The sequence below is a fragment of the Lissotriton helveticus genome, chromosome 9 (assembly GCF_964261635.1).
Source record: "Lissotriton helveticus chromosome 9, aLisHel1.1, whole genome shotgun sequence".
NCBI classification, from domain to species: Eukaryota; Metazoa; Chordata; class Amphibia; order Caudata; family Salamandridae; genus Lissotriton; species Lissotriton helveticus.
In genome coordinates this window covers 253,572,443-253,598,354 of record NC_136070.1, presented here as the reverse complement: position 1 = coordinate 253,598,354, position 25,912 = coordinate 253,572,443, and the positions used below count along the sequence as shown (strand labels likewise).

The window sequence follows — 25,912 nt, the reverse complement described above, 5'->3', positions numbered from 1 at the left end:
AAACCTGTGAGGTCTTGAAAGACTGAAGAGAGAGACACTTACACACTAGAATTAAACTCTTACGGCGAGAGAAGTTGCAATCGACAATCTTGGAGGTTTTTGAGGTTAGACAACTTATTTACATTATTTCTTGGGTTTTGTCTCTCACTATAGAGTTGTCATGTTGTGTGTTTTTATCCTGACATCTTGGTGTGATATCAAAAACAGAAATGCCTTCAGACGTATCACTCTGAATTCCAGTAACTTTATGTTATAGTCTGCTCCTGAGGGGACCAAAGTCACTTGTAGGCAGAATTCACTGATGTCCTCCCCAGCCTTTCAATGAGGCAGCTGTTGTCATATCAGCTTGTTTTCTGATCTCATAACGGTTCTGTTCTACATAGAGGTTTTATGTGACCGTCCAACAATTCATGGCTTGTTTCATGTGCTTGGTTATCTAGATGTTGTTGTCCGCATGGCCAGCCAATGTATGTCTAGCCTTTCTTGTAGCTACCTCATTCTGAGTCGATGCTGCAGGATCACGGGAATACACGATGACAGAATAAATAGAGGACCTTATGTTTTCCGACTTTTTCTGAAGTTTTTCTTGGACCCACTGAATTCATTTCTCTTCTTTTTTGTAAGGGTGATTTTCTTCACATTGAGGATGAGGCTGTACTCCTTCAGTAGGTTTAGAGTTTAGAGTTTAGAAAATAGCTTCCAATGTTTGATGAGACGACAAAGCCTTGATGAGTTAATTGTCAAGGTCTGGGAAGACTCTCACATCTAACTCACTGGGGTCAGAATTTTGTGACCACTCTTGGTGCTGACTTGAGGGTTAAATGCTGTGCCTTGAACTGGTAGAGACGACCATCTACTATACAGCATAGATATTTTTGGTGACTTTTCTGTATTGGTAGGTGGAAATATACATCCTCCAGATCTATTGATGTCAAAAAGTCTTTTTGGGTTTATCGATTGTAAGTCTTTCCTTAATTAAATCATCTGGAATGTTTCTTTATACATTTATTTAGTGCTATCAGATCTAGAATGGCCATCATTGTCAGTTTTTCTTTTTGATGAGGAAACATCTTAAGTAAAACTCTATTTTTTGTGATGGAACACTGATTCTCCGGCAGCCTTCTATAATAATTTGATTAGATTTTGTCTTAGGGTGATGGGGTTCTTTGGTTGGAGGCGTTGCAGGCGTTTTTGATGACCATGCTGTACTATGATCAACACCCAGTGAGCTGTTATTATCTTCTACCAGGTCATTAGATGTGCCTGTACCCTTCACCCAACGGGCATGGACGGAGAGGACCAGGCTGCCCAAGAAGTTAGGTGTGTCAGCACTTCTCCTGATCTTTGGTGAATGATCGGCCTCTTTGTTATCATTGCGACCGTCCTACAGATTGACATCTCCCATACCGAGTAGTGGCACTGACTGGGAATAATAACCTTGCCTCCAGTGATGAAGGGCAGAAAGTGCACTTGAATGAACATATCTTTGGCCCTAATACAGAGTGTGTTTATAGCCTGAAGGGCATCTTCAACATGCTTACCGAACAAATGCTGGCCACTGAAAGGCATGTCTAGCAATCTCAACTGGACTTGTGGTCTAAAACATGTGTTGTGGGACCATATGTATATTCTTAGCACAGCTCCTATAGCCACATGCCGGCAACCAGTATTTGAAGTGTCAAGTGATGCATCTACAATGCAGATAAAGTCACATCTCCTTCTTTTGAGTCATCAGGTAGTTACTCAATGTAAGGAGCAATATTGTTTTGCAGTGGTCTGCTACAGTGCAACAAGATGGTACTTTTGTGTGGATGTATGACATTACAACGCAATACAAAAGGGGATGATGGATGGAGCGCCTGAGCAAATCAAACACTCACCCACAGTCAACTGATCTGGGTTTAATCCATCACCATTCTTTAGCTCACTCAGCCACCCCAGTTCAGACATGGCCATATGCAAATCAGTCTGACCCTGTGCCTCATGGGAACAGTCCAGCCCGAACTGCCAAGCCATGTCTTCCCTGGACCGGAAACAAGCATCCTGGGACCGGTTTCGGATTCATAATCCTCATCAGCCAGGCTATCTTGAATCCAGTGGCCAAGTGAGCAAGGGACTCACGTCTGAGCATACCCTGCCACACTTAGGGCGAACAAAGCGATACAAAAGGGGATGATGGACGGAGCGCCTGAGCAAATCAAACACTCACCCCCAGTCAACTGATCTGGGTTTAATCCATCACCATTCTTTAGCTCACTCAGCCACCCCAGTTCAGACATAGCCATATGCAAATCAGTCTGACCCTGTGCCTCATGGGAACAGTCCAGCCCGAACTGCCAAGCCATGTCTTCCCTGGACCGGAAACAAGCATCCTGGGACCGTTTCGGATTCATAATCCCCATCAGCCAGGCTATCTTGAATCCAGTGGCCAAGTGAGCAAGGGACTCACGTCTGAGCATACCCTGCCACACTTAGGGCGAACAAAGCGATACAAAAGGGGATGATGGACGGAGCGCCTGAGCAAATCAAACACTCACCCCCAGTCAACTGATCTGGGTTTAATCCATCACCATTCTTTAGCTCACTCAGCCACTCCAGTTCAGACATGGCCATATGCAAATCAGTCTGACCCTGTGCCTCATGGGAACAGTCCAGCCCGAACAGCCAAGCCATGTCTTCCCTGGACCGGAAACAAGCATCCTGGGACCAGTTTCGGATTCATAATCCTCATCAGCCAGGCTATCTTGAATCCAGTGGCCAAGTGAGCAAGGGACTCACGTCTGAGCATACCCTGCCACACTTAAGGCGAACAAAGCGATACAAAAGGGGATGATGGACGGAGCGCCTGAGCAAATCAAACACTCACACCCAGTCAACTGATCTGGGTTTAATCCATCACCATTCTTTAGCTCACTCAGCCACCCCAGTTCAGACATGGCCATATGCAAATCAGTCCGACCCTGTGCCTCATGGGAACAGTCCAGCCCGAACTGCCAAGCCATGTCTTCCCTGGACCGGAAACAAGCATCCTGGGACTGGTTTCGGATTCATAATCCTCATCAGCGAGGCTATCTTGAATCCAGTGGCCAAGTGAGCAAGGGACTCACGTCTGAGCATACCCTGCCACACTTAGGGCGAACAAAGCGATACAAAAGGGGATGATGGCAGTTTGGGCTGGACTGTTCCCATAAGGCACAGGGTCAGACTGATTTGCTTATAGCCATGTCTGAACTGGGATGGCAGAGTGGACTAAAGAACGGTGATGGATCAAACCCAGATCTTTTGACTGGGTGTGAGTGTTTGATGGGTTCTGATGCCGCGTCCATCACCACCCCCTTTTGTACCGCTTTAGGCCGCCATAAGTGTGGCAGGGTATGCTCAGACGTGAGTCCCGTGCTCACTTTGCCACTGGATTCAAGCAAGCTGGGCTGAAGACGGCTGGAATGCCAGAAACCGGTCCTCGGAAGCTTGTTTCCGGTCCAGGGAAGGCATGGCTTGGCAGTTCGGGCTGGACTGTTCCCATAAGGCACAGGGTCAGACTGATTTGCATATAGCCATGTCTGAACTGGGGTGGCAGAGTGGGCTAAAGAACGGTGATTGATCAAACCCAGATCTTTTGACTGGGTGTGAGTGTTTGATTGGTTCTGATGCTCCGTCCATCACCACCCCCTTTTGTACCGCTTTTGGCCGCCATAAGTGTGGCAGGGTATGCTCAGACGTGAGTCCCTTGCTCACTTTGCCACTGGATTCAAGCAAGCCGGGCTGAAGACGTCTGGAATGCCAGAAACCGGTCCTCGGAAGCTTGTTTCCGGTCCAGGGAAGGCATGGCTTGGCAGTTCGGGCTGGACTGTTCCCATAAGGCACAGAGTCAGACTGATTTGCATATAGCCATTTCTGAACTGGGGTGGCAGAGTGGGCTAAAGAACGATCATGGATCAAACCCAGATCTTTTGACTGGGTGTGAGTGTTTGATTGGTTCTGATGCTCCGTCCATCACCACCCCCTTTTGTACCGCTGACATTACAATGCATGCTTTTACATCGCATGCCTTTACAACGCTGTTTTTACAACGCATGCCTTTACAACGCATAGTGCTTTGGGGCGCTGGATAGTGAATAGTTTAATTTACTATTCCAACTCCAGTCCCCGTGGATAGTAGGGAAGGTGTTGGATAGTAAATTAAACCTTTTCCCTATCCTAGAGCGCCCCCCCAGCGCAATCAGTTGTAATGGTTTGCGTTGTAAAAGTTGCGTCGTAAAGGCACTGCGTGGTAAAAGTTGCGTTGTAAAGGATGTTTCCCCTTTTGTGTGCTAGCTTAACATCTGTATGAACATATTTTCCCATAGACACAGAATGGGTAAAACCCTTTGATACATCTGGCCCCTAGTACCTAGTCTTTCTTTTTCTATCCGTGTCAACAACACATTACTATTAGTAACATTTATTAAAAAGCGCAAAACTGTTACCTGAAAGACATCGTGGCACTAAATATCAGAACCCTAGTTCAGATCAGGCCAGCCTAGAACTTATACAGCCAGGTCTTTAAGGCTTTTCTGAACGGAAAGAGATTCTGTGTAGAGTGGAGGAAGGCAGGCAGACGGTTCTATAGACTAGCTGCCTGAGTAGGAAAAGCTCTGCCTCCCATCCACATTTTCTTGATTTTTGGAACCTTCAGTATATTTGTAGTGGCTGAGTGCAGTAGTCTGGATGGCACATACCATTGCACTTTATGTCTAAGTGCAAGAGGACCCGTTTGATGAAAGATTTGTTGTACATTGCATAAGGATTTAAACATATTATATTTACTGACAGGAAGCCAGTGAACGGAGTCAATAGCTGCCGAGGAGGTGTGTTGAGGCAGTTAAAGCACAAGTATCACTGCTGCTGTCTAAGTACGTTGCAGGCATTGGATAAGATAATTAGGTTCACCCAGGAACAAGGCATTCCCATAGTCCGGCTGCTTAAAATCATGCTTTGGACCACCAAAGGACCGCATTGAATGGGCAGCAGAGGATGTATTCTGAGCAATGCCTTCATTATTCCAAAGCAAGTAGATGATCATTTATTTTCACATGTGAAGAAAGGTATGACATTATCCATTACTCCCAAATTCCAAATCGACCCAGCTGTGATGGGGCATCAAATTATCGTAGGAAGTCCAGAAGTCTATTGATAGAGAGCGCTCCGGAGAACTCATTACTACATTCGTATCCCCATTAAACTTGAGAGAATTGGCTTTGAGCCATCGAGTGATGTCTCTCCTACATTTGTGAAAGGAAACTATTGGGTTGGCAGAAGTACAGTGGGATCTAATCAATCTGTCAAAGGGTCTTAAGAACAAATTAAATAGTGCTGGATTTAGGGAGAAGCCCTGAGGTACACCCTGTTTAACTGCTCTAAATGATGAGCGAAATGTGTAAAGGCAGATTGCTTACGTTCTTCCATTCAAAAAAGAAGACAACTATTACAGTGTTCTTCCCTTTATCCCTACTTCTGATAACCTTGAGAGTAACCTATTGTGGTCAACCATGTCAAATGTGGAAGACAGATCAAGCATTACCAACACTGAATGATGACCTTCGTCTACTGCTATTCGTAGGCCATCCATAGCCATAAACAATGCTCCTCCTGTACCATGGAGACGTCAAAAACCAAACTGAGCCTCATCTAATAAATTATGCTCCTCTAGAAAATTCTAAACTTAATTATTAACAAACTTTTCTAGAATTTTACTAGAAAAGGGCAGAAGAGATATGGGCCTGAAGTTACTAAGAACTGTAGGAGTGGCTGAGGTTTTATTCAGAAGGGGGCGCACAACTGTCTTTGTCAAATCTGGAGGCACCATCGCTGTCAGCTTCTTCCAGGCTCTCGGAGGTTTGGGATCTAACAGTGAGCCAGACACAATTGAGCCCAGAGATAGTAGGAAGCTTACTCTCTGATAGTTGACCAAAATCGTGGAGTCCAGCTACCATAGAATTTAGCCTCACTAGAGAAGGTTGCAAGAATATCATCTATATTCTTCTCACGTAGGCTGGGTAGTCACATAAAGATTGGCCATGGGTTGACGAGACACACAGGTTGGATAAAAAAAAATGTGTGATTGAAAATATTGCCCAGGTAGGATGCAAGCTGTCAGAATCCAAATCTTAAAGTATTCAGCTTTGACATTATCAATCAGTTTTTTGTATTTTCTTAACGCTAGCTTAAACTCAGATTTAAGTCTGTTGCAAAGTTCACCCGCCATGCTCTTTCCAATCTCTTACTGTGACTTCTGGCCTCTCGTAGTTCATTATTAAACCCGGGTGCAGAGGGATGCTGATGGAGTGGCCTATTTTTCTGAAGCATGGTATTGTCGACAGCTTTTAAGATCCACCACTTATAATTATCATAAGCTTCAGCTACCATGTCGGTATTGACAGTCGGGCAGGAGGATTGAAGAAATGTGCCTACTTTTCTTATTTGGACCAAGAATGTGTTGGTCCCATTAAAGTCCTCCTCCTGTCTAAGTCACGTGATTGAGTGTTATCCACTGATCATAGATGGTAAGAAATCAATGAATGATCGGACCATACTACCGCATATATTTTATCCAGTTTGATCAGATCAGGGGAGGAAAAAATGAAGTCCAGCGTATGGGCATGAATATGTGTGGAACCCATAAATAATTGATGGCAAAATCAGTACATTGTCCGTGGGTGAGGGGGGTTAGAGGGGGGGGGGGGTTGGAGGGAGCGGTGACAAATTACTCCAGTCACTGAGCTTGAAGCTGATAAACTCAAGATAAATGTGAATAGTTCAGCCTGCGGAAAGTCCTTTGTCTTAAAAGTCTTTAATTTATATGAAATTTGGAAATAATAGCCAATCCTCCGCCCTGCCAAGAGAACATGGAAGGTGAACAATAATGTACACTTCTGGGCATACTTCCTCGAAATCGGAATTTGAGTCCAGGTTTCTGTAAAAAACTGTATATCCAGGCCAACAGTTGATATTAGAAGTTTGATCTCCACCCCATGCTTCACAAGTGAGCGAGCATTAATAAGCCCGCATTTCTGGGTCAAATCACAGGAGACAGCGTTTACAACGCAGTTCCTTCACAACGCGGTCATTACAACGACTGCATTGTTAGAACGCGATGCCTTTACAACACAAGTCATTAGATCGACTTGCTGTAGGTGGCGCTCTAACATAAGGAATAATATAATTTACTATTCCAACACCTTCCCTACTATTGCTCAGGCTGGAGTTGGAATAGTAAATTATACTATTCTTAAGTCCAGCGCCCCCCCCCAGCAAGTCGATCTAATGACTTGCGTTGTAAAGGTATTGCTTTCTAACAACGCGGTTGTTGTAACAACCACGTTGTAAAGGAACGCAAGGAGTGGGATCTGGCTCTGCTATCTTTAAAGGACTCAAAGGCAGAGTCAGCCTTCTTGCAGAAGAGGGGCGAGCCATAGAAGGCATGTCCATTAGGGAAGGTTGGACATTCCCGGAGAAGCTTGTGGATCAAATTCAGGCATGTCTCCTGAGTGTCTGGTTCCAATTTCTCGATCCAAGCAATCTCCCACAGAGAATTATGAATTTTGCCGCATGGAGGCCAACCTGAATGGTTTGCATAAGGGTGGAGCACAAGTACTCTGGTCCAGCATGTAGTATCTCAGTGCCAGAGTCCCAAAGGGCATGGGCATATCAGGCCAATAGGCAGATGACAGTGGTGGACCTTAATGCCAGGCTGGTGGAGAATATGTGTTTTCCAAAGGTTTTGAGGCGCTTGGACTCTCTTTCCGGTGGGTTGGTAGGAAAGGCTTTTGGGTTGACCTTGCTATTAGATAAATGCTTGCATTATAAAGCTTTATGGGGTTGAGTGCAGCGTTACGAACGCTGAGTCTCCCGGTACACAGTGGTGGCGCCTTGCTATCTGCCTATTTACTGGCAGTCCGGAACATGACTTTGCCCATGTCACAAGAAAGCCTCATTGAAAGCCAACAGCAGTCTGTCTGGGTGGGAGGATTTCGGTGAGAACATTGATTTTCACCTTCATAGTAAGCATTCGGAGGTCAAGAAACTCAGCTGCCCTTCGCATCACAACTGCAAAGGAGAAACTTTCCTCAGTATCTGTCCCAGGTAGAGAGACCAACCCATTATCTGGAGAAGGATCCAGTCCATTGTTTTCTTGTAGGTCATCATGCCAGCTAACTTCAGTGTATGGTTGAGCCAAGTTGTCCCTTTTCTCATAACAGTCATTAGCAGAAGTTCGAGAGTGGTGGCAAGGAACTGACTTCTGTTTGGATATCTAGTGCTTCTTTTTGGACTTGCCCGAGGGCTTGAAGGTCTGCTATGGGAATTACTTTGGGAGCAGGAATGGGACATTCCCTTCAACTTTGACCAGTCATGGCATGGAGCCTTCTGGTGATTGGTGACAGATATCTTTGTCTCATGGTCATGGATGGCCTTCAGATTCCTCAAGATGCAATTACTACATGCCTTGCAGTTATGGTCCGATCCCAAGCACCAAAGTCAAATCTGGCGGGAACCTATCAGAGACGCACAAGTTACTTACCTTCGGTAACGATATATCTGTAAGAAACAGTAGTTAATGTTAGATTCCTTAACTTAGAATATCCCCAGGCGTCAGACTGGATCCGGAAAGTTTTGCGTAGCAGTACCCCTGTGCGTTGGTAGGCGCTGTCTGCGGCTCCGCGTCCGTCGTCGGAGTAGCTGGCGCCGTGATGACGTCGGAGTACTTAGACGCCGCCCTCGCGCGCTGATGTCAGTTCTTATACACAGCTTTTCTGCGCCAGAAACGCAGAGCCATGATAAAAACCAACACTGGTGTCATGAAACTAGGGCCCTCAAAGGGAATACTTTAACCCTAGATATCGGTTTGCAGAACGGGGAGGATGGGTGGGGCGGTAAGGAATCTAACACTAACTACTGTTTCTTACAGATATATCGTTACCGAAGGTAAGTAACTTGTGCATCTGAAAGAAACAGGTTAGTGTTAGATTCCTTACCTTAGAATAGATACCCCAGCAATACCAACCCCGGTGGTGGGTCTGCGAACCAATGATCACACCAGAAAGTCCTGGAGAACAGAACAGCCGAAAAAGCCATCTCTCCGGACTTGTCTGTCCAGGCAGTAGTGTCTAGCGAACGTGTGCAGCGAGGCCCACATAGATGCCTGACAGATGTCCTGCAAGGGGACTCCCTGACCCAGGGCAGTGGTAGCCGCCATGGCCAGAGTGGAATGGGCATGCAGCCGCACTGGAGGCTACTTTTTAGCCAGTGAATAACAAGCCTTTATGCAGAAAACGACCACCTGAGAAAAGGTTCATTTGTGTCCCTTCTTAGCGCCCACGTAACCAACAAAGAGCTGGTCGTCCACCCGGAACTGGCGTGTGCGGTCCAGATAGAATGAGAGCGCACGTTTTGGGTCCAGACGGTGGAGCCTCTCTTCCTCTTTCGAGGGATGCGGAGGTGGAAAGAAGGTGGGCAAGGTGATGGACTGCCCGATGTGGAAGGCTGTGACTACTTTGGGCAGAAAAGAGGGGCGCGTTCTCAAGACCACTTTGTACGGATGGACAGAAAGGAAAGGAGGTTGAGAAGAAAGAGCCTGGAGCTCACTCACTCTCTTGGCAGAGGTGATGGCAACCAGGAATACAGTCCTAAGAGTTAGAAGACGAAGAGGGCAATTATGAAGTGGCTCGAAAGGAGCGCACATCAAATAAGTCAGAACAAGGTTCAAGTCCCACTGAGGCATCACAAAAGGAACAGGAGGAAACATGTGAGTGATGCCCTTTAAGAATCTATTTACAACAGGGGACTTGAAAAGAGAAGGCTGATCAGGAAGCCTCAAGAAGGCTGAAATGGCAGAGAGGTAGCCCTTGATAGTGCCCAGAGCAGAGCCCTGCTGGGCTAGAGAAAGAAGAAAGAGGAGAACCTCTGAAAGGGGGGCAGAAAGGGGATCAACAGCCTTCGTTGTGCACCATGCCACAAATTTGTTCTACCTGCAGGCGTATATCGATTTTGTGGAGGGACGCCTGGCTGCCAGAATCACATCTCAGACTTCAGGAGGCAAGTCAAATGGCCTCAACTGTCGCCGCTCAATCTCGATGCATGGAGGTGGAGACTGGACAGGTTCGGGTGGAGGACCGTCCCCAGCTGCTGGGACAGAAGGTCCTCCTGAAGAGGCAGATGAATCAGGGGATCGACTGACATGCCGAGTAGCTCGGGATACCAGTATCTTCGTGCCCAGTCTGGAGCCACAAGGATGACTTCGGCCCGGTCGCGCCTGATCTTCTTCAGCTCTCTGGGCAGAAGTGGTATAGGCGGAAAGGCGTACAATAGACCGCAGCTCCACTCGCAACAAAAAGCGTCTCCGAGCGAGTGCCACCTTGGAAATTCCAACATGCAGAACTGATGACATTGCGTGTTCTCTTCGGTGGCGAATAGATCTAACCAAGGCTCTCCCCATCGCTGAAAGAGGCATTGCGCCATGTCCGAGCTGAGACGCCATTCGTGATTCATCATGCACCGGCGGTTGAGTTTATCCGCCCTGGCGTTCAGGGAACCTGCCAGGTGTTGAACCACCAGGGTGATGCCCTGGTGTTCCAGTCATTGCCAGAGGTGCAGAGCCTCCTGACAAAGGGTCCACGACCCCACCCCGCCCTGTTTGTTGCAGTACCACATGGTGGTGGTGTTGTCCGTGAACACCTGCACTACACTTCCCTGGACAGAGGGAAGGAATGCCTTCAGTGCAAGCCGGATCGCCCGCAGCTCCAGAAGGTTGATATGGAGCCGGGACTCCGCCGGAGACCAGAGGCCTCTGATCTCCGCCTCTCCCATGGCGCCCAGGAGAGACGCATCCATCACTACCACATGCTCCGGTTGGGGTAGGGAGAGGGATCTGCCGCTGACCCAATCGCGGGCCGTGAGCCACCACTGCAACTGTCTCGCAGTGCCCTCTGAGATCAGGACGTGGATGCCCTGATGCTGGGCCCACTGAAACTTCAGGTCCCACTGCAGAACCCGCATCCGCCAGCTGGCATGATGCACCAGAAGGATGCAGGAGGCCATCAGCCCCAGAAGCCGCAGCGTCAACCTGACCGAGACTCGGGATAAAGGCTTAAAGATCGGAATCAGAGCCTGAATATCCCGAACCCGCTGCTCAGGAGGATAAACAGAAACTGCACAGAGTCCAGAACCACTCCGATGAAAAGGAGCTTCTGAGAGGGACACAGGTGTGACTTCGGCACATTGATGGAGAACCATAGCAGGTGCAGGAGGTCGGACGTAGTCTGGAGGTGGCTGACGACTGTCTGGGGCGAGCCCGCCTTAAACAACCAGTCGTCGAGATAGGGGAAGACTGACACCCCTAATCTGCGCAGATGAGCTGCGACCACCGCCATCACTTTCATGAACACTCGTGGGGCGCTGGTAAGGCCGAAGGGGAGCACGGTAAACTGGAAGTGCTCTCGGCCTACCGTGAACCGCAGGTAACGCCGGTGGGCCGGCAGGACGGGGATGTGAAAATATGCGTCCTGCAAGTCCAACGCTACCATCCAGTCTTCCGGGTCTAGGGCAGCTAATACCTGAGCCAAAGTCAGCATCTTGAACTTCTCCTACCGGAGGAAGCCGTAGACGTTCCGCAGGTCCAAGATAGGGCGTAGGCCCCCTTTGCCCTTCTTGGGACCAGAAAGTAGTGGGAGTAACAACCACACCCTACTTCTGGCCCAGGAATGCGCTCGATGGCCCCCTTGGCCAAGAGGGCCGTAACTTCCACTTGCAGAAGTTGCAAGTGATCCCCCGACACACGGTGGTACTGCGGTGGCATGGCTGGAGGGGTTGCCTTGAAGGGGAGGGAGTAGCCCCATTGGACGACTTGCAGCACCCACCTGTCCGAAGTGATGGAGCGCCAGTGGAGGAGGTGATGGCGAACCCTGCCCCCCACTGGCGTCGAATGGGCCTGAAAGCTCGGACTAGGAAGGCTTTGAGGCGGCTGCTGCGGGGGTGGATGTGGACTGGCCTCGCCGCTGTCCCCTGGCACCGCCACGGCAGTTACCACGTCCGCCACCGCGCTGGATGTTAGTCTGCAGCCCGTGGCTGGCAGGACATGAGGGGGCGCCCCTTCCTTGGCCACGAAAGGAGCGAAAGGCAGAAGTTTGCTGACGCTGGCCCGACAGGCCCAAGGACTTGGCCGTGGCTCCGGAGTCCTTGAAACACTCAAGCGCACTGTCTGCCTTGTCGCCAAAGAGGCGACGGCCATCAAACGGCATGTCCATGAGGGAATTCTTGTCATCAGCCGAAAAGTTGGCGGACCTCAGCCAGGCGTGGCGACGAACCGTCACCGTCGTGGAAATCGCCCTGCCCAGCGAGTCTGTGGTATCCAGCCCACATCGGATAGAGTACCGTGCTGCATCCCGCCCTTCCGCAAGGGCTTGAGCGGGTTTGACCCGGGCCTCCCCTGGGCAAGCCGGCAGCACATCCGCGACCGTGTCCCACAGAGAGTGGGTATAACGGCCCAAAAGGCAAGCGGTGTTGACAGACCGCAAACCCAAACTAAGTGAGGAGAACAGCTTCTTACCGAACTGCTCCTACCTTTTGGATTGCCGATCAGGTGGAGCAGTCGGGAATGCGGTCTGGGAGTTAGAGGCCTGGATAACCAGGCTCTCGGGGTGGGATGGGTGGACAGGAAGTTAGGGTCGCCCGGGGTTGGGCGGTGGCGCCTGGCCACGTTCTGATCTACAGGCGGACCTGTAGCGGGCCTGGACCAAGTGCCCAACAGAACATCAAAAAGGGCCTCATTAAACGGCAGTAGAGGCTCCGAAGAGCTTGCCTGCGGTTTAAGGACCTCGGTGAGGAGGTTAGTCCTCACGGCCGCGACAGGAAGCTCAAGACCCAAGGCCTTGGCCGCCCTCATCAGCACCATGCTGTAAGCAGCCCCCTCCTCCGTAGCCACGGTAGTAGGGGAGACAAAGCCACTGTCGGGCGAAGTGTCCAAACCACTGGCCTCCCCTAGATCCACTGCCCAGTCCTGATACAACTGGCACTCTCGTGCCAGAGGGTCCTCAGACCCCTCCCAATCCTCCTCGTCTCCCATCTCCTGATAGTCAGGTGCAAAGTATGGGGCCGGATCATAGAAGAATTGCTCTTCTCTCGGCATCAAATGCGGCGTCGAGCGATGCCGGTCCGACGCCGGATCCAGACCGAGGGAGGGACTGGGGACGATGACGTCAGGGAACGGCGTCGGGGGCGACACCCTGGGGGTCGGCGGAGGGGTCGTAAGGTCAAACAGCGGCGACCCGGATCCGGACTTGGATCCGGCAGGGCCCTGCGGCGTCGGGACCAAAGTCGCCGACGGCGCCGGAGCCGAAGCACCCGATGGAGCCGGGGCCGAAGCCCCCGGACCGCATGGGCTCCCAGCTGGGGCCACGGGGCCCAAAGGCACCGCGGGACCCGACGGAGGAAAGAGCGACCTCATGGCCATGAGGAAGGCATCGATCTCCTCCGGCGTCGCGTTCAGCCCAGGGACAGGCGGGTATTGAGCTGGCAGCAGCGCCTGCGGCGGAGCCACGTGGGCGGTGTCGCTCGAACCCCCGGCCGCTTCGCGCGAGCGTCGGGGGGAGTCGGAAGAGCGATGTCGTCTCTTCGACTTCTTGTGCCTCTTACCTGAGGACTTGGAGCCCGACGAATGTTGTCGACTTGCCCAGCTGCGATGACTGTGGCCCCGCGACCGGCCGACTGCCGGAGCTCGAGGCGCTTACGGGACCGCTCCCACCTAGCCTTCGACGTCAAGGCCCGGCAGTCGGGGCATGACTTGTCATCATGGTCAGTCCTAAGGCAATACAGGCACCAGCGATGGGGGTCGGTAACCGACATTAGTCGGTTGCAATCGGCACAGGGCTTGAACCCGGGCATCCCTACCGGCACCGATAGTCTTACGACTCGAAACAGGATAAAAAAGATCGAAAAAGTTAGTCAAAAATTGACTAAGGAGTACTGCTTTTTGCGCTGACTGGAGCGAAAAAAAGAAGAACTGATGTCAGCGCGCGAGGACGGCGTCTATGTACTCCAACGACGTCATCCCGGCGCCAACTACGCCGACGACGGACGGTAGCCGCAGATGACGCCTACCGACGCGCAGGGGTACAGCTACACAAAACTTTCTGCATCCAGTCTGACGCCTGGGGATATTCTAAGGTAAGGAATCTAACACTAACCTGTTTCTTTCAGATATTTGCTTGCAACAGGTCTTAAAAGGCTTGAACCTTGCAGCTTTAGAGGGTGACATTTTCTCTTGTACACTGGTATTTAAAGAACATTTTTGTGGAAAAGCAGTCTCGAAAGAGTCAAGGGATAGCTCTGGTTTTGCACCTGGAGGGGCAGATACAAAGATAATTGATGTTGAAATGCATGGGTGGCACTTGTATGCGACTCTGCCTGTCTCTTATGGATTGGAGCCCCATATTGCCACCTACCTGAACACAATGGTACTGCTAAAGATTTTTCCAGCTCCAGTCTCATGCCTGAGGAATATTCAAAAGGTGAGGAATCTGCTGTTAGAAATATCCATCAGAAGGGTTATTGCAGCCTTTGTCCACACTACAACAACCCTTGTCAAAGATTCATAACTAATTTACGCCTTCAGAAAGAAAGACTGTATTACTAGTCATTGATTACCTCACTAAGGCTGCTCATTTCATTCCCTACATTAGCTTATGTGTTTATCAAGGACATTGTCAGATTGCATGTGCTACCAGATGCTGTCATTCCAGATAGGAGATTCCAGTTTATAGCTAGATTTTGGAAATCCTTACAAAAACAGCTTGGTGTAATACATTGTTTTATCCACTAGCTACCAGCCTCAATCAGGTGGAAAAATAGAGAAACATAAATCAGATAACCAAACAATACTTGAGATGTTTTTGATGCATCACATTGAACTGTTGGTGTAGAGGATGTTGACTGCTGAATTTCCATGTAAAAACATCTTCACCACACCTCCGCGGAACACTCCGTTCTTTAATTCATATAGGTTCCATCCCCACATTTGACCACCTTCTTTCTCCTCCACCTTAATTCCTTCTGTACAATCCCTGATTAAAGACATACGGTAGATTCAGGTTTGAGCTTATGCACATTTAGGATCTGGGATGGGCAAGTTAATAAAACTGCAACCAGTGGAGTAGTACAGAGCTATTGTTCAATGTGGGAAAAATGGTTTGTGTGTCAACTGATTATTTGTCCATCAAACTAGATCACATTCCCTCCCAGATATGTGAGACCCTCTAGCATTGTAAGACAGGTAGGACAGTCCGCACTAGAACTGAAATTGCCTTGACGCTGGAATATCCACCATATATTTCTTGATTTGAGAGTCAAGAAGGCTGCTTCTGCTTCAGTTACTCCTCCCCTACTTTAGTTGATGGGACACCTGAGTACGAACTGGAGGAGATTTTAGACACTTGAAATTATAGAGAGGCAACAACAGTATCCGGTAGCATGGAAGGGTTAAGCCGTATCTGACAATTCCTGAAAGTCTGCAGTCTTTGTCCATGCCCAAAGACTGCTACGCGCATTCTAAAAGACGATTCCTAACAGACCCAAACTGGAGAAGAGGTGGGCCTTTGAGAGGGAGGACTGTCAGGTCTTTGTGAAACATACCTCATAAGAGAGTTAGGACAAGATTATACGTTGAGAACAGGATAATGAAAGCTATCATCAGAAAGGACAGAGACTTCCAGGGTTGCTCCAGCCACTACAGGGCTAGTATTTGAATTCGAGGTCACTGGGTCACCATACCCATAGACTATTGTCAGGCAACACTGGTTAACTTGACTCCATCGTTTTTTGCACCAGTTCGCACCTACTTTTAAATCCCTCACCTTTGTTGTATTTTTTGTCAGTTCCCTTGGTTTCCTAGTGATGCTTTACTTTTTTTCGGTTTCCTGTGTCCTTGTTCAACCAGTGTATTGAATTTTTGCTTTGGACCCCCTACTGTGTATCTAAAGCAACATTGCTCTCCTGTGCCATTGAGCTATTCCCTACTTTGGTTCTTTGGCAGTATGCCAGGTTTGCATGGAGGCTAGTTACAGTGCGGCCAGGGCCGGACTGGGAACCAAAACTGGCCCTGGCAAAGAGCTAGGCTGGCCCACCTGGGAGCTGTCGAGCTGTTTGCCAGGACCGGTTTCGGCCGATTATGTTACAGGGGCCGATTTTGCAGCTATGCTGCAAAAAGGCCCCTGTAACAGAAACGGCCCCCAGGGGCCCACAATCGGCCCCTACCCTGGCGACCCTCCGGGGAAACACCAGGTGCCCGCTACGGACATTCCAGTTCGGCCCTGAGTGCGGCCCCTTGCTTCACGAGGCAAGCACTCGATGTGCTTGCTGCTAATCTCAATCCCTTTTCTTTTTTTCTCGTTCCCAAACACCCTTTTCCATTTCCAATAGGTCCTTTGCACTGTTCTGAGTTATACACAGAAGTGGATTAACTAACAAGGGGGGAAGGCAGGGTTGACCTTGCTGTCTGACAACAATATGTCCTAGGGTTGCGACAATGACATGCTGTTTTGAATTCCCAAGACACAAATAGCTGACGAGGTGGGGAGGGTCATTTATGACTTCAATTAAGATTCCCACAATACAGAATAAGTACTACAAGTTACTACAAGTAATCAAGAAAAAGTTACTTACCTGTAACTACAGTTTTGCAGTATTGGTATCTCTCATAAATTCACATGCTTTTTATCTCTCAACATCAGGCTGGAAACCTCTGCCAGTCAATGTTTAACATAGATGTTTTTCGGTTACAGCAGCTAACATTGAAAGTAAAGGACAACCCTTCATAGACAACACTTAGTCCATCCACCTCATCATGTGACCTGAAATCGAGCCAATCAGGAGAAGTGGCTTCAGGCTCCAACCCCTCCCCAAACGCCTCAACTGCTAGATTTTCAGAGTTGTAACTAGCAACTAATAGCCTCATGAACGTGGAGGATGGTGAGTGCATGTGAATTTGTGAAAGATACCAATGCTACAGAATGTACTTACAGGTAAGAAACATTTTCTTCTGCAGCACTTTCTCTTTCATAGAGTTGCATGCTTGAATTATGATTCCCAAAGCAGTACTTCTCAAAGGCCTAAACACTAGGGGCCAGATATAGGTAGCCTAATTCCGGTCGGTAACAGCCGAAATTACCGAATTTCGGCCATTACTGACCGGTATTAGGCTTTTTAGATGTAGGAGGCCAAATTGAAGGATTTGGTAATTTACCAAATCGGTAATTTAAGGAAACGGTAAATTACCGAATCGATAAGATACCGATTCGGTACTTTACCGAATCCCTAATGTAGGGAGCACTCAAGTGAGTGGATTCCTCATTTAAGGATTTGTTATTTACCACATACTACAAGTTTGTGATAAATGTCGAAAACCGTTAAAAAAGCAATTTTAGGCTTTTTTAACAGTGCCATGTGGCAGACATACATGCCCTTAGGGCATGTATGTCTGCCACATGTGCACCCATGCACTATTCAGGGATGCAACAGGTTGTCAATGTGACACCCTGCCACCCTTGTAAGTCTTCCCCTTATTACCGATTCGGAATTTACAGAATCGGTAATTCCTATTCATTCCTATGGGCCTCCAGGCCCATAGGAATGAATGGGAATTACCAATTCGGTAAATACCGAATCGGTAAATACCGAATATTACCGATTCAGTAATATTTACCGAATCATTAGCTACATCACATTTACCGATTCCTAAATACCGAATCGGTAAAATTCGGTATTTAGGAATCTGTAATATGTGATTACTTACATCTGGCCCTAGATCCCGCTGCCATCAGATGTAGAGCCGCATAGTCTCCTTGCAGAATTTGATTCTGGATCTTGGACAATAGAAAAGGATCTGCGTAGTATTGGACATTGTTCTGAATTGAAAGGTCCCAAAGCTCTGTGTACTACAACTGTCTCATCCATGCAGGCGCTATCAGGATCATTCTGCAAGGTTATTTTACAATTTTCATTGATATGATGGTATGAGGGAAAAAGTGTAAATTAATTTCTCTAACTAGGGAATCAAATGCGGTTCTCATATCAAACAGATATCACTACCTCCATGTGAAGTTTCAGCTTTTGGTGTTGGCTGGTGTTGCAAGTAGATCCAATTTAGATTTGCCCCACTGTTGGAATATTAGACCTAAGTGATTTGAAAGTAATTCAAAACCATGGCAATCTACTATCTTCTGTTGAGGGCATCTGCTGTCTTGTTCTGTAAGCCAGAGACAACTTCCACCATCAAATGATTGTTGTGTTGCTAAAGAACTTGCTATTTTCATATTATACACGGTTTTGCAGTTACCTCTTGTAATAAGAGACTCATCTTCATTCCTCTTTCCTTTGATGCGAAAGCCTTTAAACGCTCCACACAAATGTTTGCACCTAAGAATTGTATATGTTTTGTTGGTGCTAGTATTAAGTTCTTGTAATTTGGAGTTAGGCCTAAGTAGAGAAGACTTTTGCCCTGACTGAGAGTTACTCTACTGCAAACGTACACTGCCTGCCAAACCCTTGGTCCGCTGAACTCTTTCAGAGTCAGGCAGAGCTCAAGTATTATGCCTGAGTAGGGGGTGTCGGAGGAAGGACATTACACCTTCCACCCTATTTAGGGAGGATGATCGAATGTCTTTTTTTACCTCTTCGTCACATCCAGGAAAACCTGATAAAGATGAGACCTAACAGTCCGAGCTGGCGACTTTAAAATTAGTGAACCAGGTTTGATTACTGGCATCAGCTCACCATCCTGTGATTCATGGCAAAACAACAAGCAGAAGAAAAAAAAATTAACTGCACTGCGTTTAATGTGATCCGAAAAGGATCCACACTCTTTGGTGGCCATATTGGGTCAGGTGTAATTTTTTCCTCATTAGGCAAGGGGATCTCAAAAGACAGTTTGTCTATAAATGGCTAGGGTCACCATTTTCAACTGTGTCTGACAGCGATTGCCCATGGCTCAAGACATTGTGCCAGTGCAGTTCTGTTCTCTCTTGAGGCACTAAGTAGGCAATTCAGTGTCAGTCTCCGCTTTCTGTGGCCTTTTACACACTATAATTTGTCTCGCCAGAGCACACACTTTTCATAGTTATAAGTTGTGCAAAGAGCTATGGTTGGGTTATGTGACAAGGCCCTTCGACTTCTTCCATTTCGCCGATTTTATAATATCCCTGCCGGTGGCTGTCCCAAAGAAAGGAGCTGTCAGATTCCACCTCATTCACCACCTTCTCTTACCCCAAGTGCAACTCTTGGAACATTTGCATTGACAACATGGCTTGATAAGCTACCTACAACTCTCTTAATGAAACCGTCAACTTTGAGTAGCGTGCAGACAGGGGCACCCTCTTAGCAAAGACAGACACTGTGTATGCTTTCCACCTTCTTTTTGTTCACCCCATAGTTTTCACTTCCTAGGATTCCGATGGGAAGGAAGTTACTACTGTAACCAATGCATGCCCATGGGTTGTTCAGTCTCATATGCCAACTTTGAAATCTTCAGCAATCTCCAGGGCACACCCAAAGGGTGAGTGATGCATTGCCTTGACGATTTCTTATTCATCCGCAAGGCAGGAACACAAGACAGCTCTACATGCATCTCAGAAGGTAGCAGCAGAGCTCAGGGGTCTCACTTGCCCTTGTAAAAACCAAGTGCCCTAATGTGTCCTGACATTCCTTGGCATCAAATTGGACATGGTCAAAAGAATCACCAGACTTCTGGATGAAAAGGTTAAGGCTCTATTGTCAGATATCAAATTAGTCCTGAAGAGGAAGAAAGCAACATTAGGTGTTATCCAGGGCCTGCTAGGCAAGCTGAATTTTGCATCCAGAATCATCTCGGCGGGGAGTGTCTTTCCGGGAAGGTTAGCACATGCAACATCAAAGGTATCCCTAAACATCACCTAGTGAGCCTTACGGGAGCATTGAAAGAGTCCCAGTTCCTGGGGCAATTCAACAGTTGTGGGCCCAGTTCCTGGTACAATTCAACAGCTCCCTGATTTGGAGTTCACTATGGGCACGAAGAGAGCCTCTGCGCATTTGAACTAAAATGTGTATTAATATCAGTTGCTCTGAACTTAATTAATTTGTATCCTGACTTAGAGCTATTGTAATTGAAACAAAATCATTACAATGTGTTTAATTGTATTTTGCTGGCTTTGGCTAGCTAGACACCAATTAGCCTTGACGCCATCTTGTTCAAAACGGATGCTGTATCATAATATTCATTCTATATTTATATTTCTCACCTTACACTACATGCAGCAGGATACAGATTGCTTATTTCTGTATGCGCCTATTCTCATAGAGCTCGCTGCAGGAAACCTTTTTGCTACATTTTTCAAGTTTTTTTCCTGTTTGCACACTGTATTGCATTCATTCACAAAGGCTCTCTGTTCTTGATATAACTTTTTCTAAGACTTCAGAGACAATAATAATTCAGAAAGGGCAAATCAATATTAATGCAGTGAGTTAGTGCTAAGGTGATAGTGTTATGTGATGTTTTAAAATGTGAAAATTTGATTTTTCTTTTTCTAGTCAGTGACTCCCAAAATAGCGTTCGTACACACCACCACCATTTTTTGCGGTCACAAACAGGTCGATTCCCCTCTTGCGACCACAAAAAACTGTCGTACATCCGGCCCTTAATGCTTTAAACCGAGTTAAAGAAGACAGCTTGGAATCAACTGCTTTATTTAGAAAGCAGTCACAGACATGGTGGTCTGCAGACCCCAGCAGGCCGCCATCCATAGGAGTGCTAGCCATTCCTATTGGGGTCGCAAATTGCGTTTGCCTCATAAATATTGATGAGGCATGCAATTTGCGACCCCAATGGGAATCGCAAACAGTGTCTGAGACACTGTTGTAAATTCACTTTAGCGAGTCGCAAATTGCGAGTCGCAATTCGAAGCAATTTGCCACTCGCTAAAGTGAATGGTCGTGCATCTGGCCCTCAATCACTGCTGATGCAAGTATTTGCTTTACATCTTTCACAATGAGTATAAGAGGTTTAATGGTTTGTAAAGCATGCATTCTGTGGTTAATTATGCATTATTAAACAGATGTGCAAAGTGCCCTATACTTTATTTCCTTCGAAAGTTCAGAATTTGGGTCATCACACATTCCTTCATCGCAAGGGCAGCGCAAATGGCAAAGATGCAGACTGGGAGCAGGATTTTTTGAACACCAATATAAAATGGATGGGGTCCCTGGGCATGAAGTGGGGACACTTGTTAACCAAACTATGCCAAAAGATTTACAGCAAGTCCAGACACCCTCATATTCTTGTGCTGCACATGGGGGGCAACGACTTAACTCCATAGGCCAGAGCCCACTGCTTCAAGCCATGAAGGTGATGATGGTCGACATTATTAGGTGCATAGGTACTTGAGAACTGATATAGTCTGAGATCATCCCTTGCTGTGTATGGCGTGGGGCCAAGTCGGAAGCTCCAATCAAGCTTTTCCACAGACCCATCAAAAATGTCATGCGCACGTTTACAGAGCATAAAGGCTTTGGTTTGATAAGGCTTAGCCTGATTAAGTCACATATTAAAGGGTACTTCGCAGAGGATGGGTACACTTATTGGATGTGGGCACAAACATATTTCTCTTAGAAATATGGGGACCCTTGAAGACAGTGCCAGGTTGCCAGTAGTGATGAAGAGCGAAAAAGTAAAGGCAATCTCCTGAGGGTTCCCAAAGAGGCCCATTCATATCAATCCCTAGGGAGTCTTTACGGCAAGACCCCAAGATGAAAGCCGTGGCACCTAGTTCCAATGGCAGTAGTAAGCCTGAGCAACCAGGGGCTAGCCTAGTAACGCTCCACCCCTGTGCATGAGTTTGATTCTTGGACTATGGGGTACAGAGGGGGGTGAACAGATTCAGAAGGTCTAAGCACCTGAACAAGGATAGTTCTGGTGCTCGGTGACTAATCTGGTGGGCGGCTTGAATCACCCGTAAGATGACCCATTACCTTTCTTACTTCAAAAAAACCTGCAGCAAAGTTTCTTCAACAACAAGGTGTGGTCTTACTTTGTGCCCTCGGGTTCCTTTATGAGGAGTTGTGAATACATTTTACCGGTAAATCAAGTGTGTGCTATGGGATATCCTTGCTATGGCCTTTTAGGGAGATTAGTGGGATGAAGACGGAGTCCACAGAGTTGGCCATATTTTGTTCTGGTTACACAAGAAATTGGTGAGTATAATGTCTTATCTTCGCTCTCCATTAGGTGATCCTTGCGCTCCTGGGAAGCATTAAAGCCTCCGGTGATGGAGCTTTTGGGAAATATGTTGAAATCCCATGCGGTGAAGGGAAAGTCCAGTAAAATCCCAAAATAAATAAAACCACTGAATCATGAAATGAATTAGCTGCTCCGAAAACATCTGCGGCGCTTGAACATGAACGGATGTGACTTGAGGTTTGGGCACTAAGAGGAACCAGATGGGTCTAGGCAGTGGTTCTCTGCTGAACTCCCTCCTCTTCCTCCCGCCATGTGAACAAATTGAAAGGGCGCCGGCTGCAGCCCATGGGATCTGCTCGACTATAAAAATTAAAATACCACTTGTTTAAAGCTGATGTTACATACTGTGCTGATGGCTGTTCACAGAGTAGCAAGGCTTTAGCAGTGAGATCACATCTCATCACAAACACTCACACACTTTATAATAGGCAGCCTGTTACGCAAAACCACCACAATTTCACATTTAAAGGTAAGGTGTGAAAGGGCCTCTAAAACTGAACCCTGGTCTGTGGAATGCAGGTCTTATAGCACTCAGGTGATACCAGAACATTATCTCATCCCAGGCTCCTCTTTCCTCCACCGCCATGGTCCTTTTGAGGAATGTGGCAACCCAGGTCAGAAACCGCAGGTGCAAATTAGAGGAGTAATAGGTTTACATCATCACTAAGCCCGACATAGAACCTCAAAATGCTGAATCCTGACCGGCGCTCCCTCTAATTCTATCATGTAGCTCTCAATATGTGTTTAATGAGGATATGTCTCAGGAGAGGGCCAAGGAAGCTACTACGACTGGCAGGAGATTCAATCTCTTTTGAGTGAACAATACCCACTTTGGCCTGACAGTGGTCCATCTTCGCGCAGTACACTACCACCTGTTGCTCCTGGCACCATCCCTACCCTCTGTTCACTCATCACATTCTGAATATTTCTTTCACAGTGTGAACCTCTGGTGCCAGCCTGGAACAGGCTGGTGTCTCTGTACCTCCATTCGTGTTCTGCCTGCTACTGTAACCATGTGTGCTGCTGGGCGCGGGCTACGGGCCTGCCTGGTACCCCTGCCTGTCTGAGCGGGTGGACAAGCAGTGGGTGGGCCATCACTGTCCCCAGGGCGCTCCCCTCTTCTAATAATGAGACGTCTGAGACCACTGCTCTGGGCCTCACTCCAACCTTCAAGGAAGAACCATTACATGTATTTAGGTTTCAAGGAAGCATCTCAACACACACTTGCTACACAGTGAAATATAGTTCAAAGTGGCACATGGGAGGTTTCAGCGCTGAAGACAGACTACCATATGGATAGGGAGAAAGTGCAACATCGTTCTCCAGTTACAAAGCACTCCTGCTGGTGAGGCCTGGCTCCCTCTGGCCCAGGCTAGTAGATACTATGAGACAATATCCCTCCAGGATAAGAAAGACAAGCAGGTAAGGGAGAGATGGAGAATCTATACACTGGACTGCTGGGATTAGCTCTAGTCAGATCTCTCCAAATGCATTCTTTGCAGCGGTCTGTTTCTTACCCCTTCACTCATCCGACATCCCCATGACGCTTACCTGGTTTTGGGGTGCATGGCATGCACCTGTTGACTCCCCAGTATATGCCCACGCTGCCGCAGCAGTCCTCTTGCCTGGTGAGGCCGGAAAGCGGGTGACCACACTGTAAGGTAAAGAAAAACATTAAAACGTGAATTGACGGTGAACTGAACATGTTCTGCTCTTTTCAACAGCTGTATATCGTCTCTTTGTCCAGCAGTGCACTCAGTTTCTGTCCACTCAACTGTGTGCCCGGTCTCTCTTTGTCCAGCAGTGCACTTAGTCTTGTTCTACCCAACTGAGTGCTCAGTCTCTTTGTCCAGCAGTGCAGTCAGTCTCTCTCTCTCTCTCTCTACCCAACTGTTTGCCCTGTCTCTCTTTGTCTAGCAGTGCACTCAGTGTCGTTCTACCCAACTGTGTGCTCAGGTTTTCGTTATGCAGCTGTGCACTGTGTCTCTCTACCCAACTGTGTGCCCGTCTCTCTTTGTCCATCTGAGCACTAAGTCTCCAGCAGTGCACTCAGCCTCCCTCTACCCAACTGTGTGCCCGTCTCTCTTTGTCCATCTGAGCACTAAGTCTCCAGCAGTGCACTCAGCCTCCCTCTACCCAACTGTTTGCCCGTCTCTCTTTGTCCATCTGTGCACTAAGTCTCCAGCAGTGCACTCAGCCTCCCTCTACCCAACTGTTTGCCCTGTCTCTCTTTGTCTAGCAGTGCACTCAGTGTCGTTCTACCCAACTGTGTGCTCAGGTTTTCGTTATGCAGCTGTGCACTGTGTCTCTCTACCCAACTGTGTGCCCGTCTCTCTTTGTCCATCTGTGCACTAAGTCTCCAGCAGTGCACTCAGCCTCCCTCTACCCAACTGTTTGCCCTGTCTCTCTTTGTCTAGCAGTGCACTCAGTGTCGTTCTACCCAACTGTGTGCTCAGGTTTTCGTTATGCAGCTGTGCACTGTGTCTCTCTACCCAACTGTGTGCCCGTCTCTCTTTGTCCATCTGAGCACTAAGTCTCCAGCAGTGCACTCAGCCTCCCTCTACCCAACTGTGTGCCCGTCTCTCTTTGTCCATCTGTGCACTAAGTCTCCAGCAGTGCACTCAGCCTCCCTCTACCCAACTGCTTGTCCTGTCTCTCTTTGTCTAGCAGTGCACTCAGTGTCGTTCTACCCAACTGTGTGCTCAGGTTTTCGTTATGCAGCTGTACACTGTGTCTCTCTACCCAACTGTGTGCCCGTCTCTCTTTGTCCATCTGAGCACTAAGTCTCCAGCAGTGCACTCAGCCTCCCTCTACCCAACTGTGTGCCCGTCTCTCTTTGTCCATCTGTGCACTAAGTCTCCAGCAGTGCACTCAGCCTCCCTCTACCCAACTGTTTGCCCTGTCTCTCTTTGTCTAGCAGTGCACTCAGTGTCGTTCTACCCAACTGTGTGCTCAGGTTTTCGTTATGCAGCTGTGCACTGTGTCTCTCTACCCAACTGTGTGCCCGTCTCTCTTTGTCCATCTGAGCACTAAGTCTCCAGCAGTGCACTCAGCCTCCCTCTACCCAACTGTGTGCCCGTCTCTCTTTGTCCATCTGTGCACTAAGTCTACAGCAGTGTACTCAGTCTCCCTCTACTCAACTGTGTGCCCGGTCTCTCTTTGTACATCAGTGCACTCAGTCTCTCTCTATCCAACTGTGTGCGTGTTCTCTCTTTGTCCAGCAGTGCCATCAGTCTCTCTCGACCCAACTGTGTGCCAGGTCTATCTTTGCCCAGCTGTGCACTTAGTCTACAGCTGTGCACTCAGTCGCTCTTGTTCTACCCAACTGCGTGCTCAGACTCTCTTTGTCTAGCTGTGCAGTCAGTCTCTCTCTCTCTACCCAACTGGTTGCCCTGTCTCTCTTTGTCCAGCAGTGCACTCAGTGTCGTTCTACCCACCCGTGTGCAGTCTTTCTTTATGCAGCTGTGCACTGTCTCTCTCTACCCAACTGTGTGCCCGCCTCTCTTTGTCCATCTGTGCACTAAGTCTACAGCAGTGTACTCAGTCTCCCTCTACTCAACTGTGTGCCCAGTCTCTCTTTGTCCAGCAGTGCACTCAGTCTCCCTCTACTCAACTGTGTGC

At 48.1% G+C, this 25,912-nt stretch overlaps 1 protein-coding gene across 2 annotated transcripts in view; it reads right to left on the bottom strand.

Annotated features, from left to right (window-relative positions):
• LTBP2 (latent transforming growth factor beta binding protein 2) overlaps window positions 1-25,912 on the bottom strand; it is a 1,439,407-nt gene that overhangs the window by 610,147 nt on the left and 803,348 nt on the right. For both annotated transcript variants that reach the window (XM_078659886.1, XM_078659885.1), the window contains exon 8: window positions 23,843-23,945. In XM_078659886.1, coding sequence (XP_078516012.1) covers window positions 23,843-23,945 — 103 coding nt within the window. The remainder of the gene's footprint in view (window positions 1-23,842; window positions 23,946-25,912) is intronic.